We start from the raw sequence: 19,175 nt of genomic DNA on the forward strand, positions 1-19,175 counted from the left end.
AAATTTTCCTCAGGTTTCTCAAAAATACCATACAGACGTAAATTCCATGGTCTGTTTTTTATTTTTTTTTACCATTCTTTGTTTTTGTTTTTTTTAAAAATTCAATGCACTGGATTTTCAGGCTTGCATTTTCTTTTTCAAGTCTTTTACATCTTGATAGCAACTGTCAAGTGACTTCTTGACAATTTGTACAGTATTTTGCTTAACTGTCATGATAGTTTGAACAACTCTCTAATCAATTTTTGCAATCAAGATAGAGAATGATGTTTTCTTGCAAATCACTTAAAGACAGTTAACTTCCTCCATAGTTCTTGGCTTTTTTTTCCCCTCAAAGCCTTGCTGAGATACAGCCTCAAGTTAAATTTTGTGCATTTTTCAAATTCATTTGATGGGCATATCAAAATTCTGTGAATCACTTTTTTCATGAGTGCAGCTAGATGATGCAGACCAATTTTCATGCAAAACAGACAAACAGTTTAGGAGGAGTTGGAAAAACTAGGTTTTCAAAACATTTAAAAATAGTAGACAGGAAGTTTGCTTGATCATTGTTCTCAGCATGAACCACAGAATCTAACAGGACCAGTCTCATGACAGTAGGTAAAAGGAGTCGATAGCTAACAATATTTTTATAAATAGCATTATAATTTTTGGCCAACAGTAAATTTTCATATCGTTGGACTCGGTATACTGTACTGAATCTAATGAGACCAATTTGCAAAACTGTGCTTTTTCGTATATCATGACCACTAGGTGGTGCTGTTCTGAAACAGCAGGTAACCATAGGCCTAATGCTGATGACACATACCTGATGACACATACAAGTTTTGTCACAATCCCTTTACAGAGAAATACCCTCAAGTCCAATTTTTTCATAATTGCCGTCGAATCATTGAAGCCCCATTCGAAAATGGTATGGATTATCAAAATTCTGTGAATACGTTTTTGGTGGGAGTGCCTCTAAATGATGCATGCCAATTTTCATGCAAACCAGACAAATGGCCTAGGACAAGTATGAAAAAGTAGGTTTTTCAGAAAATTCTAAATTGTCGAAAAATATTTCATGATGGAAAATGACGTCATAGGGTTCAAAAGTTACTAACATAAACGTGAGTGCAATTTTGGACAGTTGGTGGAACTAGAGGGATTGGGTTAGAGACTCATTTGCTGTACTAACAGATCAGACTGTCCTCTATCTGTGTGCCAAATTTGATAACTTTCCCACAAGTGGTTCTATAGGCTGCCCTAGGCTCAAGAGTGGAAGAAGAAGAAGAAGAAGTAGTATAGCTGCAAGCAGCAATACCGGGGTCAAGCTAATTATCGACACCATGAGCAGCAAAGGAACCTTTGTGACATGTTTTTTTGTTAGAGTCTGATAAACAGTGTATTAGGAGTTAGAAAAAGTAAGCTTCAAATAAAATAATTTAAAAAAAACATTTATTTTAAAAATAACTAAAAACAGCTACTTCTTAGAATTTTTGGCCAGAATGTAGCACTGTTCTGAAACTGCTCCGGTAGCATCTGGGCATGTTGATTATCATGCAGGAAAGGGTTCAAGAGTTATAAGCCAAAAAGCCATTAAAAAAAAAATCTCCTGACCAGTAGGGGGCAGTGTGCCAAAACATGGCAGGTAACCTCAGGGCCTAATTATGATGACAGGTACCAAGTTTAATCACAATCCCTTTGTAACGGTTGTGGAAGCGTTGCAGAGATACAGCGTCATGTTCAATTTCGCATATTCTTCACTGAATTTCTTGAGGAACCATTTGAAAATTGTATGATTTATTAAAATTCTGTAAATATCTTTTCATCAAAAGTGCCTCTAAATGATGGAGGCCAATTTTAGTGCAAATTGGACAAATGTTCTAGGAGGAGTTTGAAAATGTACGTTTTCAAAACGTGAAGTTTGATCAATCGTGACATAATTGGTATCATTGTTCTCGGCATGACTCACAGAATCTATCAGGACAGTCTCATGACAGTAGGCAAAAGGAGTCAATAGTCCTGTAATTCTTTTTTGAGTCCCCTCAGAGTATGGTGCCAAAGCGTTCCATAACGATATGCCAAGTTGTTCATAAATTACCGCATTTTATAACTAAATTAAAAATGGCTGACATAGGAATTATTCATATCGATAGACTTGATATGCCTCAATGAATCTATTTAGACCAATTTGATGATTTTATGACAAACTGTTTAGCAAAAATATGATTTTTTCATATATTGTGACCACTAGGTGGCACTGTTCCAAAACTCAGCAGGCACTCTCAACTCTCCATGCATTATGGAGATATATCCTCATGTCCATTTCGGTGTGCTGGCCATGAAATTCATTGAAGCGGCATTTGAAAATGGTATGGCTTATCAAAATTCTGTAGATAAATTTTTGTCACCCATGTCTCTAGATTACGTATGCCCATTTTGGTGCAAATTGGACAACGGCCTAGAAAAAGTAGGGTTTTCAGTTCATTCAAAATGATGGAAACATTTTCATGACAGGAAACAATCTCATAGGCAAATGAATCGTCTTGAGCCAAGGAATCAGAGGAAAGGAAAGAATTTAGTTTCTAGAACTCATGGTTCCAAAGTTATTATTTGGTGTTTTGACCAAATTTATAGGGTGTGGACAGTGTGAGGTCACAATGACACAAGGTTTGGTGTCAAAATGCCAAAGCCTTGCACAGATACAGCCTCGGAATTATTTTGGCATCATGCAATAAAATTTGTTGATGCATTAAACAAAACCATTTGGTCTATCAACCCAAAATGTTTTTGCAGGCATCGTCTGGAGATGATCTGAATTGAATTTGGTGAAAAACGTTCTAGGAGGAGTTTGAAAAAGGAGGTTTTCAACAAAATTCAGACAGCAAGTTCAATCGACTATGGCAATGTTGGTATCACTGTTCTGGGCATGACTCACGATATCTAAGAAGACCAGTCTCATGACAATGAGCAAAACTAATCAAAAGCAATTGGCACTTTTTGAAATTGCATTATAATTTTTGACCACAAAGTGGCACTGTTCCAGAACAATGCAGGTACCCTCAAATCATGATCACAATGACAGCTACTAAGATTGGTCTGAATACGCTAATGCAGTATGCAGTCTCTTATGAATTATGTCAAAATTGGACAGATGATCTGGAAGAAGTTTGAAAAAGTACATTTTTTAGAAAATTCTAAATTTTAGCCTTACCATGGCAAAGTTGGTATCATTGTTCTTGGCATGACCCAGGGAATCTGTCAAGACCAATCTCATGACAATGGACAAAAGTAGTCAAAAGCTATTAGTATTTTTAAATTGCGATATAATTGTTGACTACAAAGTGGCACTGTCCTGAAACCTTTTGAACACTTTCGGGGCATGGCCCTGGTGACACTTACCAAATTTTGTGACAAAATGGCCAACCACCAAAATGGCTGGCATTTGAAAATGGAACATCAAACAATTTGTAATGCCCCACTGAATCTGTAGAGACCAGGGTCATGATTTTAGGACAAACCGTTCATAAGTTATTAGCAAAAATGCTTTTTTTTTTCATATATCATGACCACTATGTGGCACTATTCTGAAACTATAACGGTCATAATGGCTATGACATATACTAAGTTTGGTATGAAAATGCTAAAGCGTTTCAGAGATATAGTCCCACATCTATTTTGGCGTGCTCACCATCAAATTCGTTTGCATCCTGTTTGAGAATGGTTTGGTCAATCAAAAAGCTTTTGATAAGTTTTTATCAAGATAATTTGAAGATGATTGCTTTCAAATTTTCGGAAAATTGGGTGAATGATCTAGGAGGAGTTTGAAAAAGTAAGTTTTAAAGAAAATCAAAACAGACAGGAAGTTTGGCTGACTATGGCAAAGTTGGTATCTGTGTTCTCAGCATGACCCAAGGAATGTAATATGTTTCATTACAATAGGCAAAATTAATCAAAAGTAATTCGTATTTTTATTTTTTTTCATTATAATTTTTGACCAGAAGGAGGTGTTACCCCAAAACTTGTTGTGTATCTTCAGGGCATGGTGCCAAAAACACCTACCAAGTTTCGTAATGATGCGCCAAGCCGTTCATAATATATAGCATTTTATGACAAATTCAAAATGGCTGACGTGCAAAATGACCAATATGGCGAACTTGGGTATTGTTCGACTCGACATGCTGCACCAAATCAAAAGAGAGCAGTGATTTGATGTTTTGCTAAATCATTCAGAAGTTATAAGCAAAAATGTCCATTTTTCATATCTCCTGACCACTAGGTGGCACTATGCCAAAATATAGCATGTAGCTTCAGATCATGCTTGTGATGACATGTCCCAAGAATGGTCTCAATATACTAAAGCATTGCAGAGATATAGCCTCACAACTAATGTGGCATGCTCTTCATTGAATTCGTTCGCCCATTTTTTGAGAATGGTTGGGTGTATCAAAAAGTTTTTAATAACTTTTGCCAGTATTGTCTGAAGATGATCAGAGCCAATTTTGGTGAAAATAAGAACCTTTAGGATGAATTTGAAAAAGTAGGTTTTAAAAAAAATTCTAAATGGTGGAAAAAATTTTAATGATAGAAAATGATGTCATAGGGTGCACTTGAATCACCTTGAGCCAAGGAATGAGAAGAAAAAATAATTAAATTTCTTAGACTCACGATTCAAAAGTTATTAACATAAACGTGAGTGCAAATTTGCACAGTTGGTGGCATTAGAATGATTGCGTTTGAGACTCCAAATTTGCGGTATTAACAGGTAAAACTGTCCTCTATCGGTGTGCCAAGTTTCACAACATTCCTGCAAGCAGTTCTATGGGCTGCCATAGACTTCCAGAGTGGAAGGAGAAGAAGAATAGGAATTTTGCTCAACCATGACATAATTAATATAATTGTAATATCATGAACGACAGAATCATTCAAGACAGTAGGTAAGAGGAGTCAATAGCAATTAGCATTTTTAGAAATAGCATTATAATTTTTGACATCAAGGTGGCACTGTCCCAGAACTTTTTGAGTCCTTTCAGAGCATCGTGCCAAAGACACCTACTGTTTCATAATGATATGCCAAGGCCTTCATAAAATACAGCATTATATGACTAAATTCAACATGGCCAACATCCAAAATGGCTGACATAGGATTTTTTCCATATCGATAGACTCGGTATGGGTAGGTATGGGTAGACATAGGTATGCCTCTATATGAATCTATTGAGACCAATTGGATAGTTTTATAACAAACTGTTCAGAAGTTATATGCAAAAATGTGCTTTTTCATATCTCGTGACCACGAGACAGTCTGTTCCGAAACGCTGCAGCTAACCTCAGGGCTTGATGCTGATGATATATTCCAAGTTTCATCACAATCCCTCAAATTTTACAGAGATACACCCTCACGTCCTTTTTGGTGCGCTTGCTGTCAAATTCGTTGAAGCCCCATTCGAAAATGGTATGGTTTAAGAAGTAGCATAATAATAATAACAATAATAATAATAATAATAATAATAATAATAATAATAATATGAAAAATAACTATATATATATATATATATATATATATATATATATATATATATATATATATATATATATATATATATATATATATATATACTGTATCTCACAAAAGTGAGTACACCCCTCATATTTTTGTAAATATTTGATTATATCTTTTAACGTGACAACACTGAAGAAATGACACTTTGCTACAATATAAAATAGTGAGTGTACAGCTTGTGTAACAGTGTAAATTTGCTGTCCCCTCAAAATAACTCAACACACAGCCATTAATGTCTAAACCGATGGCAACAAATGTGAGTACACCCCAAAGTGAAAATGTCCAAATTGGGCCCAACGTGTCAATATTTTTTGTGGACACCATTATTTTCCAACATTGCCTTAACCCTCTTGGGCATGGAGTTCACCAGAGCTTCACAGGTTGCTAGTGGAGTCCTCTTCCACTCCTCCATGATGATCCATGAGCTGGTGTATGTTAGAGACCTTGTGCTTCTCCGTCTTCCGTTTGAGGATGCCCCGCAGATGCTCAATAGGGTTTAGTCCATCACCTTCACCCCCAGCTTCTTTAGCAAGGCAGTGGTTGTCTTGGAGGTGTGTTTGGGGTCATTATCATGCTGGAATCCTTAGTCTGCTTGTCTTCAGCAAACTGTTTGCAGGCTTTCTTGTGCATCATCTTTAGAAGAGGATTCCTTCTGGGACGACAGCCATGCAGAACAATTTGATGAAGTGTGCGGCATATGGTCTGAGCACTGACAGGCTGACTGCCCACCTCTTCAACTTCTGCAGCAATGCTGGCAGCACTCATACGTCTATTTCCCAAACACAACCTCTGGATATGATGCTGAGCATGTGCACTCAACTTATTTGGTGGACCATGGCGAGGCCTGTTCTGAGTGGAACCTGTCCTGTTAAACCACTGTATGGTCTTGGCCACCGTGCTGCAGCTCAGTGTCAGGGTCTTGGCAATCTTCTTATAGCCTAGGCCATGCTTATGTAGAGCAACAATTCTTTTTTTCAGATCCTCAGAGAGTTCTTTGCCATGAGGTACCATGTTGAACTTCCAGTGACCAGTATGAGGGAGTGTGAGAGCGATGACACCAAATTTAACATGCCTGCTCCCCATTCACACCTGAGACCTTGTAACACTAACAAGTCACATGACACCGGGGAGGGAAAATGGGAAATTGGGCCCCATTTGGACATTTCCACGTAGGGATGTACTCACTTTTGTTATATATATATGCATGCACCATGAGCAGCAAAATAAATTTTGTGACATGTTTTTGGTTAGAGTCTGTATTAGGAGTGCATTAACAGTGTATTAGGAGTTAGAAAAAGTAAACATTCAATCATAAATTTAAAAAAAAAAAAAAAAAAACTAAAAATAGCTACTTCTTAGAATTTTTGTCCAGTATTTGGCACTGTTCTGAAACTGCTCAGGTAGCATCTAGGCATGATGGTAAGCGTTCAAGAGTTATAAGAAAAAAAGAAGTTTTTGAAATCTCCTAACCAGTAGGGAGCAGTGTGCCCAAATGTTGCAATTAATCTCAGAGCACAATCCCTCAGAGATGTGATGATACAGCCTCTTGTACTAGAGCTGGAAAAATATTTCTGTCTTTAAAAGTAATAAGTCAGGTTTTGTAGAACTTTTCTCTATTTATCTCTATTTATTATGTACATGCATCTAATTATAAATAGATTTATTTATTTCTTAAATGCATAAGTGATTCTGGAGAGAAATCATTATCACTTAATGACTAATCTATTTGTTCTGTTACAGAAAATTTCAGGTGAAAAACAACTCTGTTTAAAACTACTGCTTTTAGTGAGTTATTGTGACTCTCAGAGAGATGATCTTACCTCAATATCTCCACTTTACAGTGAGGATTCTTCAGTCCAACACAGAGACTCTTCACTTCTGCATCTCTTAGCTTAGTATAGGACAGATTCAGTGTTTTCACATTCAGATGCAGTTCTCTCAGATTGGGGGTTTCTGAGCTGAGCACTGAGACCAGAGCTGACCAACTTTTCACTCCAAGTGAGTCACAGCTGATAGTGGAGGAAATAAAATAATAGATAATTAATTAACATTAGTGCAGATTATCAAACAAGTCTTCAAAGTTCTCACTGAACCTTCATGAATGCTAAAAGTACAAACCACTTAGACAGTATGCTTAAAGGGACACTTCAGCCAACAGCTACAATTTAACCATCCATTCATACATCCCAATTCCTATAAGTGCTATAAGCCGTCACTTTGCGCCCTCAGACAACGAGGGGGCCCCATGAGTTTTAATCCATCCATACATCCATCCATCTTCTATACCGCTTATCCTTTTCAGGGTCACGGGGAACCTGGAGCCTATCTCAGGGAGCATCGGGCACAAGGCAAGGTACACCCTGGACAGGGTGCCAATATGAGTTTTAATAAATATATATATTTTTTTAAAACACACTTTACTCTCATAAGTCTATCATTACTAGCAAAAGATTTATGTTATTAGACAGCCACAGAGGCTTTAGTGCAGTAACAGAAACTGCAATTTATGTAAATAAATTAGGTAACTAGTGTAGCTAATGTCAGAAGATCATGAAGAAGCTGCAATTATGAAGCTCTCTGGAGTGTAAAAACATAAATAGAAAAAAGTAGAAGAGGTGAAACAGTACCCAGTAAAAAAAAAAAAAAAATTAGTTTTAGTTAATTTGTCCATAATGCCATAATTTGTAATTTCTTCTGGCTTCCACTTGATGTAATTAAAATGGATGAAGTTAATAGGTAACTACAACTAACTACCTAGTATCTATAGTAGGCTTGCCACCCGTATAATATGGGATTGTCTGGTACTGAAAAATTAAATGCAGCTTCCCTTACTAAGTTAACATGGTACACGATCTGTCCCCTATTTTTGTACAGATAGTTTCATACATACACTAAGTCTTCACAGTGGAGAGAAAAACATAATGGTGAATGAAATGAAAGCAGTTTCACAAGGATTAGCAGGCAGAGAATGTACATGTGCTGTGTGAGCTTGCATGCCAACATCATTGTTGGCCCTGCTTACAGAAACTCAGTCACGTGATTAAAAAAAAAATAGGTGTGTTCGACTTAATGCGACTTTTCATTTAGTACTACCCTTCAAAAGCTAAATAATTTATTTACATGTTTCTCAGAAAACAAAATAATAACAATTTACACCAGTCATCCTGTTCAAAAGTTTACATCCCCTGGCTCTTAATGTACCGTATTACCTTCTTGAGCATCAGTGAATGTTTGCACCTTAGGTAATAGTTGTGTTCGAGTTCCTCAGTTGTCCTCAGTGTGAAAAGATGGATCTTGACATCATATAGACACTGTTGGAAAGGGGTCAAATATGCAGAAGATGCTGGAAAAGCAAAGAATGTGTAGTATCTGGAGGATTTTTCTGAAGGACAGTGTGCAGTTTACGTGATCAAGACAAACAACGGACTCATGAACAACTATCGGATCACAAAAAACAGTCATGGATCATCTAGGTAATGACATAGTATTAAGAATCAAGGGTATGTAAACTTCTGAACGCGGTAATTTTTTATGAATTCAGTTACTATCTTGTCTTGTGGACTATGTGTAAACCTCTGTTATGTGAAATAGCTTATTCAGTAGAGTACTAAATAAAAAAAGGGATTTTTTTTTATCCCTGTTATTTTCTTAAAAGTATTAAGATTTTGCACATCCTACAAGGTTTATGTAAACTTTTGGGTACAACTGTATATAAATATACACACGTGTATATATATAATATTTTGTTCGCTTAAGAAAAGCAGAAAAAAATAGAGAGAAAGTGAATTTTTCATGGTGACCCTTTGTATGAAGCCAATGCTTATAATGAATTATAGCCCTATTTATAATTATTTATAAGCAAGTATTACTGCTCTATAAACACATTTATAATGACACATACAGACCTATACTTCGTTATAATAACAGTTATAGCTACATTTATATTATTGTTGGGCTGCCTTATAAATGCTTATTGTGAGTTATAATTCAATTAATAAACTTTATAAATGCATAATTGGTGGCTTTAAGTTAAGTGAAAGCATAGGATGCAGTGACCATAATGTAAATGTTAAGAAATCATTCAGATGTGCTTATTATGCATTGTAAATGCCTTTAAAATGTGTATTTGTAAATGTAACTACTGAACAATAATGTTTTTAATAAAGTAATGAAAAAACAGAAAACATATTAATGCAAACAGTTGCAAAGTTTTTTTTTTTTAATGTTACATACCATCAAAAATTGCATCATATTTTTTTTAAAAAGTATAATCAGAATATGCATTTCAAAAATTATGGCTGAGGAGCTAGAGCTTTTAACAAGTGAAACTTTCTAGTCAAACAAATACTTCACAAAGAAATTCCTGACATCAAGAAATGCCTGAGATAAACAAGTGCATTAAAAACAAGTGGCTGACACACTGTCTCAGAAGGTTCTGCTACTGGCAAAAAATCTCCATCAGTTTTCATCTGGGAGATTGTCTCTTTGATGGCACTGCTGATTGCAGCAGGACATCTATCAGTTAATGAGAGCTTCTCCACACACTCATTCCATGGAGTGATCATGTCAAAGATCTCAGGAGCAGCTCATTTCAGTTCATTAGTAGGATTTGTTCCATTAATATGTTTTTTTTTCTTCCATTTTTACATAAAAACCATTATTGTTCAGTAGTATAATTTACAAATAAACAATTTTAACCCTTTTTTTACCAGTACACTGGCGTTCTGTTCTGCTGGTAGAATGGAAACCGACTTTTCAATCAGTATAAACAGAGAATTATTTTATCTCCAATTATTTTTTTGGAGGAAGACAGTGTGGATTGAGTCAAGGAGCATTCCAGCATGGAGTGAACATAGTCCTTTAAAAGTATGTAAATTAAGTTGCTTTCTATTTTAAATTTTTGCTTTTACTGTGGAAAGGTCTTTTTTTGCAGGTAGTGTGGAACTATATTTTTCTATATGTAGCATGGCAGTAATTTTTTCACATTTAGCATGGCACTGCATGTTTTATCATAATAAACAACAGCAAATGCACCAGCATGGGTTCTTTGATAGCTAAGTAGAAATATAGAATTATTATTGTTATTATATAAATATAAAAGCCAATATAGCATTTACTATGGGTGATTTTGGGCACTTAGTGTACTTTGTATTCATGATTATTTATTGTTACAGAGAAGAAGAAATGCTCCTCATCTTCTTCACACTTCCTCTGAGGCCTTCTCCCCAAACACCCACACGAAGGTTTCCACTGCAAAACTGACAGCTCCATCTACCCCCCAGAGAAGTCTTGGAAGAGGGGTCACTCATGTGTCACTCATTTGAGAGATTAGGAGAGCCAGTGCTCCTGCACCTGCAACACAACCTGAATCGGACAGGTGGCACAATATTAATGAGGCCTCACCAGAACCTGGTCATCGATGAAAGAATTGTAGCCACAAGGTCTAGAATTGTGGACTTTGGCAGTTATGAAGCCACAAGTTCAGCGTATCTAAGCCAGTGGAAGCTGCAGCTGTCAGTGACGTGTCACAGGTGGCAAAGAAGAGGCCATGCTATTCAGTGACAATTGTAAACACCTCAACCTCTGGCAAGAGAGACAAAGCCTCAGCTGGGAGAAAACACAGCATACTACCTTTGAAGGAAGAAGTACAGTGAGACTTTAATTTATAAATGCAGGTCTTGTGATGTGTTTCTACTATAGTGGACATCTTTGTTTCACTGAGTTGGGGGGATGTCAAGGACAGCCAAGCTCAAAGATACGTACCAGACTCTGACTCTTTTTTTAATCAGGTGTTTTGCACTTTTGTTCATGTTTTGCATTTATTAGTTTATTTTTGCCTTCTAAAATCCAATCACATGTCCATGTCATAGGAGGTGGAAACAGCACCTTCTGCATGCCTGTATTACATGTATATGTGATCGTGCTAACAGGGCTCTGGTGCTAATTTCAGTAAAGGCTAAATGAGATGAGTAAGTTTCAAACTTTATATTTGTGAAATTGCACATTTTTTAGCTAAGAGTTTCATGCTTTTTAAATTTGTTATTTCATTTTGTGCCTTTGAATATATTTTCTGTATATTTCGTTGGTGGTTTGTGCCATCTGTGTATAGATGTGTGTATTACACACATCTATTTGTGTAATAAGCACATTTCTTAACATTTGCATTATGGAAACTACATCCTATGCTTTCACTTTACTTAAAGCCATCAATGATGCATTTATAAAAGTTAGTAATTGTATTATTACTTACAATAAGTTTTTATAAGGCAACATCAGTGCAACAATCAATGTCAATATAAAATAATGTACTTATTGGACATAGAAATAGATCTACATTACTAATAAGTCATTATAAATAATATAATGACATTATAAAAATGCAGGCTGCATTTTTATGAATAAATTAATAGAACCATAAGACTAACTAATTAAAGAATTTATAATGCATAATAAGCTCATCTTGATTTCTTAACATTTGCATTATGGAAACTGCATCCTATGCTTTCACTTTACTTAAACCAATCAATGATGCACTTATAAAGGTTAGTAATTCTATTGTAACGCACAATAAGTATTAATGGAATACATTACTGTAACCATAAGACTGACTAATTATTACTTATAAATTGGTGTATAATGCATTATAAGCATAGGCACTGAAAAAGCAATTGAATCACATAAGTAATTATAACAATAATATAAATGTAGCTATAACTGTTATTATAACAAAGTATAGGTATTTATATGTCATTATAAATGTGTTTATAGAACTGTAATACTTGCTTATAAATAATTCTAAATGTGGATATAATTCATTATAAGCATTGGCTTCATAGAAAGTGTTACTGTTTTCATCCTGTTTGTTCACACAGACAACAGACATGAAGACAAAGAAGCTGATGACGTCGTTTACAGGCACCATTTTATGGTCATGCAAGATGTTAAATGCCATATCACCTGACCACCGCAAGCCAATACATTGGCGTGATGTTACACAGACTTCAGATACCGGTCACATGTGGAGGTGTTCCCACAGCGTGAAGCTCAGGCAACGTTTCATTCCATTTGAAAGTGAACATATAGCTAGGTGGATTGGCTTTGCTAAATTCAGTCAACCTATTACTTTCACATGCTATATTGTTTCTGACCACCCATATTGATAGGATATATTGGGGGATTTGTCACAGGTTTTTACTATAAAATTATACAGTAAAATTAATTTATGGAGATTGTGAGAGAACCTCATGTGAACTGATTTGATCAAGTTGTCTGAGTTGTCTAAATTGATCTGACTGAATATCCATTAATAATGGATTAAAGACTGCCTTTAGGCTCAAATATATTGACAGATCCAGCAATTTTGAAGCGCAATTACTTAAAATTTCTTCAGTAAAATTATTTAATCTTTATTGTGAGCCCAGAGTTGGTCACTGTGAACTGCTTAACCTCTTAAAAGATGTTTTTAGTAAATGTATTTTTATTTGGTTTAATGCTTTATTGCATCTCTTTAAACTTGATTGATGTAAAACTATAAATTATAAAAATGCTTATCCTGTATACATTAAATACTGTGAATTATTGTGTGCTGGTATTGTTACTTATTTATTTTAAATAATCTTTTATACAAGGTTAATTTGCTTTGGTTGTGTAGGAGCTCGCAGATGCTCGTTTTCTGCTTTTGGCGCTATTACTACTGAAACATTACACCAGTAAAATTTAAGTGTGGGTACTAACTGCAGTTTCAGGAAGAGCAGCTGGTTTAACTACAATAAGGAGTCTGTCGATGTAAGAGGTATGAGATGGGATACAGTCCTTTCCCTGACAATGAATATAACTCAAATTGTACAGTCTGGGATGTCCCTTATTTTCCCCCTCATTGTAGGTGGTAAAAACATCAATCACATTCAGCTCTTTTAAGAACTATACTCACCATCCACTTTATTGGGTACACCTGTATATTCTTGCAGTTGCACTCATGTGGCAGCAGCACAATGCATATAAATATTTAGATACAGGTCAAGGGATTCAGTTAAGGTTCACATCAATCATCAGAATGAAGAAAAGGTGTGATTACACACTTTGATTGTGTAATGGTTGTTGGTACCAGGAGGTCTGATGTGAGTATTTCAGAAACTGCTGACCTGCGGACTTCTCACACACACAACAATTTCTAGAGTTTATGTGATAAATAGAGGTCCCTTCTTCTTACAAAATGAGGCATGATAAGTAGTCCACCTTGAGGAGATACAGGAGTATACAAATAAAGACGTTCATCAACCTATATAAAATTAAAATGTAACAAAGAATGCAATTTGTCAATTTCAGAGAAAAATTGGAATCATTGGTGTGGTTGGTTGCTTAAATGGTAAATGGCACACTTATATAGCGCTTTTATCCAAAGCGCTTTACACTGTGTCTCGTTCACCCGTTCAAACACACACACACACACACACCAGTGGTAGCAGAGCCGCCATGCAAGGCGCTAACTTGCCATCTGGAGCAACTTGGGGTTCAGTGTTTTGCCCAAGGACACTTCGGTATGTGGAGTCATGCAGGCTGGGAATCGAACCGCCAACCCTATGATTAGTGGACAACCCGCTCTACCAATTGAGCCACAGCTGTACAGTTTACAACTAAATAAATAAATATTACTAAATAAAAGGCCACATCAGGGGCTATGCAGGCAACAGTGTGGAGCCCAGATAGCTGACCACGTCCATATTTTTGAGCGATGGCCAATAATTGAATTGTACTGGAGGGAGATTAGAAAAGTTACAGAGGATATATTTGGGATTTAATTTGTACTTTCATGGTTGTACCTTTACCTCAGTAAAGTGCTTCAACTACAATCCCTGGCAAAAAATTATGGAATCACCACACCCAAATTTTACTTCATAGCAAACAAACATACGACAGATATGACACAAAACAATTTTTCTTTAAAAGCTGATTATTCTGGCTTCATGAAACATACCTCAACATACTACATTAAATTCCTTTAATTCCAAATCAAGTAAAGGAAAAAAAATATGGAATCACTCAATGTTGAGGGAAAAGAGTGGAGAAAAATAATAAAGACCTACTTAAAATCCTGCTAGTAGCCAGTAAAAAGGCCATAATGAGGAAATAGATACAACAGGAACCCCCAACAAAAACGCAATGGAGTGAAATTATAACGGAAATTAACTAAATGAAAGACTTACCTTTATGTTATATTTGAGACTACTGATCATGAGTTCAAATTCAGTTCAATTCAATCCAATTTTATTTGTATAGCGCTTTTTACAAAAGACATTGTCTCAAAGCAGCTTTACAGAAATATCAACATGGTATACAGATATTAAAGGTGTGAATTTATCCCAACTGAGCTAGCCACTGACTGGCGACGGTGGCAAGGAAAAACTCCCTAAGATGTTTTAAGAGGAAGAAACCTTAAAGGAACCAGACTCAGAAGGGAACCCATCCTCATCTGGGTAACAACAGATATTGTGAAAAAGTTCATTATTGACTTATATGAAGTCTGTATGACCTTAGGAGCAGCCATTTTTTGCCCAGCTACCACTTCAGTTCAGTTCCAATCTACCACTGCTGGGCCCTTGAGCAAGGCCCACAACCCTGAACTGCTCAGTTGATGAATGACATAAATGTAAGCTTTTTAATGTAGTGTCTGTAAAAAAACAGAAGATTAAGGTATAGACAGCCAGTGTCCCCACAACAATCATGCTATTAGGAAATAATTTATGGAGCTGTCTGTGTGAACGAATTTAAAGTGATGCAGTAACATTTTAAAGCTAAATTCAGCTTGACCATATTTCTGCAAGTCATGTCTAAATTATGATAGCTAAGGTTTGCTTAAAAAAAAAAATCAAAGTAGTATAAATATTTAGTGTTCAAGTGCATTGAAATTTATTATTGTATTTCATTCATGTTATTTATGTGTACAATTTAGTTGCTAAACAAATTCTTGTTATTGAAAATAGTTATTTTTATTTACCTAAATTTTTATATATTGTTTCATATTTATTTATTCATTCATTCTAATTTACTTATTTAGAGATTTCATTTCTTGCGTATGGTAGAAGGGGAATAGGGGGAGAAAGGGGGGAATGGTGGAGAAGTGGGGATTAGAAATAGAAGTGGGAGAACAACAGGATTAGAAGAACAACAAGAGGCAGAGAGCAACTGTAGGTCTTTCACAATTAAACTGAGCCAATTAACTGAAGTTAGCAACTTCACAAACAGCTACCATAGCAGTGTTACATGATTATTTGCATTTGTGTTAGCAACCCTCTCCGGGAACCATCATCTTATCATGGTGGAGAGGTTTGTGTATCCCTATGAACCTGAGGGCTATGTTGTTTGGAGCCTTGTGCTCCTGGTAGGGACTCTCAAGGCAAAGTGGTCTCAGGGTAGGGGCTAGACTAAGAATGGTTCAAAGACACCCTCATGAAGAAAACAAAGAGAGGAGGAGTTACCCTGCCTGGAGGAAACCCGGGGCCCCTGTCTGGAGCCAGGCCCAGAGGGAGGGCCCGACTGCGAACACCTGGTGGCTGGGTTTGTGACGCAGCTCAGACGGGCAAAGCCCAAAAAAGCAACGTGGTACCCCCCTCTCCATCCTATGGGCCCACCACTCATGGGGTGAACCGTGGGGGTCGGGTGCGCTGCTACAAAGGTGGCAGTGACAGTCAGGGGCTTCGACGGACCAGACTCGGGTGGCCCAGACCATGGCTCTGTGGACGTGGAACATCACCTCTCTGTGGGGGAAGAAACTGGAACTTGTGAGGGAGGTGGAGCGCTACCAGTTAGATCTGGTGGGGCTTACCTCAACACACAGTCTCCTTTCTGGAACCGTACTCCTGGATAGGGGATGGACTCTATTCTACTCTGGAGTTCACCAGGGTGTGAGGCACCGGAAAGGGGATGGGGATACTCACAAGTCCCCGGTTGAGTGCCGTTACATTGGAGTTTACACCGGTGGACGAGAGGGTTGTCTCCTTATGTCTATGGGTTGGGGGGGGGACTCTGGCTGTTGTCTGTACATATGCACCGAACACCAGTTCAGAGTACTGAGCCTTCTTGGAGACCCTGCACGGAGTCCTGCATGGGGCACCAGTAGGGGACTCCATAGATCTGCTGGGAGACTTCAACGTGCACGTGGGCAATGATGGAGATACCTGGAGAGGCCTCCTGATCTAAACCCGAGCGGGCGTTTGTTGTTGGACTTCTGTGCTAGTCATGGACTGTCTATAACGAATACTATGTTTGAACATAAGGAGGCTCATAAGTGTATTTGGTACCAGAGCATCCTAGGCCGAAGGTCGATAATTGATTTTGTAATCATATCATCTGATCTGAGGCCGCAAGTTCTGGACACTTGGGTGAATAGAGGGGCAGATCTGTCAACTGTTCACCATCTGGTGGTGAGTTGGGTCAGGGGGTATGGGAAGACTCTGGACAGACCTGGAAAACCCAAACGGGTAGTGCGGGTGAACTGGGAACGTCTGGAGGATGCCCCTGTCTGCAAGATCTTCAACTCACATCTCCGGCGGAGTTTTTCTGGCACCCCGTGGAGGTTAGGGGCATTGCACTAGAGTGGGCAATGTTCAAAGCCTCCATTGCGGAATCTGCAGCAGAGAGATGTGGTCTCAAGGTCTTAGGTGCCTCAAGGGGCGGTAATCCTCGAACATCGTGGTGGACACCAGTGGTCAGGGAAGCTGTCCGACTGAAGAAGTAGGCCTTCTGGGATGTGTTATCCCGGAGGACTCCAGAGGCAGTTGCAAAGTACAGACAGGCCCAAAGGGCTTCAGCCTCTGCCATGAAAGAGGCAAGGTAGCGGGTGTGGGAGAAGTTCAGAGAGGACCTGGAGGAGGACTTTCGGTCGGCAGCAAGGTGTTTTTGGTAAACCATCCGCCACCTCAGGAGGGGGAAATGGGGAACCATCCGAGCTGTGTACAGTAAGGATGGGACGCTGTTGACCTCAACTGAGGATATAATCGCACGGTGGAAGGAACACTTTGAGGAACTCCTGAATCCGACTAACATGTCCTCTATGGTAGAGGCAGAGGTGGAAGCTGATGGGGGATCATCGTCAGTTTCCCTGGTGGAGGTCACTGAGGTAGTCAAACAACTACACAGTGGCAAAGCCCCGGGATTGATGAGATCCGTCCAGAAATGCTGAAAGCTCTGGGTATGGAGGGGATGTCTTGGAGACATGCCTCTTTAACTCTGCGTGAAAGTCAGGGACAGTGCCCAAGGAGTGGCAGACCGGGGTGCTGGTTCCCCTGTTCAAAAAGGGGGACCAGAGAGTGTGTGCCAACTATACAATGGAACAACAGACCAGCTCTTTACTCTCACAAGGATCTTAGAGGGGGCCTGGGAGTATGCCCATCCGGTCTACATGTGTTTTGTGGATTTGGAAAAGGCGTATGACCGGGTCCCTAGGGGTATACTGTGGGAGGTGCTGAGGGAGTACGGGGTGAGGGGTTCCCTTCTGAGGGCTATCCAATCACTGTACACCTAAACCGAGAGCTCTGCCTGGGTGCTCGGCAAAAAGTCAGACTCGTTCCAGGTGGGGGTTGGTCTCTACCAGGGCTGTGCTTTGTCACCAATCCTTTTTGTGATATAATGGACAGGATATTGAGGCTTAGTCATGGTGGGGAGGGGTTGCAGTTTGGTGACCTGATGATCTCATCGCTGCTTTTTGCAGATGATGTGGTCCTGATGGCATCATCGGTCTGTGACCTCCAGCACTCACTGGATTGGTTCGCAGATGAGTGTGAAGCGGCTGGGATGAGGATTAGCACTACTAAATCGGAGGCCATGGTTCTCAGCAGGAAACCGATGGAGTGCCTATTCCGGGTAGGGAATGAGTACTTAAATTAAGTGAAGGAGTTCAAGTACCTCAGGGTCTTGTTCACGAGTGAGGGGACATTGGAGCGGGAGATTGGCCGGAGAATCGGAACAGCTGGAGCGGTACTGCAATCGCTTTACCGCACCGTTGTGACGAAAAGAGAGCTGAGCTGGAAGGCAAAGCTCTCGAACTACCGGGCAATCGTTGTTCCTACCCTCACCTATGGTCATGAAGGCTGGGTAGTGAATGAAAGAACTAGAACGCAGAACAGCAGGTGTACATTAGCACCATGTGTGTTGTTGGGAGCAGTTGCCAGGTGCCCAGTTTTAATGAGGATTTGAGCTACTTTTGACTCACCATTGTTGATTGATTTCTTTGGTTGTGGATTGGAGTTTGGACATTTTTATGTACATTATTTTAATCATAAATTAAAACATACAGTATATTAACATATACAGAAGTGTCCATGCACTGTGATCTCCTCTCATACGCATGCCTATAGATCCTGTTCTCAACTTCAGAACTATTTTACTACATGAATGTATTTGAGTCAGTTTTACTGGGTTTACTCATAGATATTCTTTATTAATGATAAAATGGGGAATCATACGAGAGAATTTTAGGATATTAGTGAAAGAACTATTGAGGAAGACTACATGGTTTTAATATTGCTTGTTCATTAAGCTGCTTCTGTAACAAAGATCTTGCAACCCTGTTCATAGCAGCTAGACTGAGACATACTGAATGAACATTCACTGACAGAATAAACACTATTTCAGCTTT

The 19,175-nt window shown here is 38.3% G+C and overlaps 1 protein-coding gene across 4 annotated transcripts in view; it reads right to left on the minus strand.

Annotated features, from left to right (window-relative positions):
* The window catches only part of LOC108279528 (NACHT, LRR and PYD domains-containing protein 12), a 120,126-nt gene that overhangs the window by 28,208 nt on the left and 72,743 nt on the right, over positions 1 to 19,175 (minus strand). For all 4 annotated transcript variants that reach the window (XM_053688333.1, XM_053688332.1, XM_053688331.1 and 1 more), the window contains one exon: positions 7,363 to 7,551. In XM_053688333.1, the coding sequence (XP_053544308.1) occupies positions 7,363 to 7,551 (189 nt within the window). The remainder of the gene's footprint in view (positions 1 to 7,362; positions 7,552 to 19,175) is intronic.

Source organism: Ictalurus punctatus, chromosome 19 (assembly GCF_001660625.3).
Source record: "Ictalurus punctatus breed USDA103 chromosome 19, Coco_2.0, whole genome shotgun sequence".
NCBI lineage: Eukaryota > Metazoa > Chordata > Actinopteri > Siluriformes > Ictaluridae > Ictalurus > Ictalurus punctatus.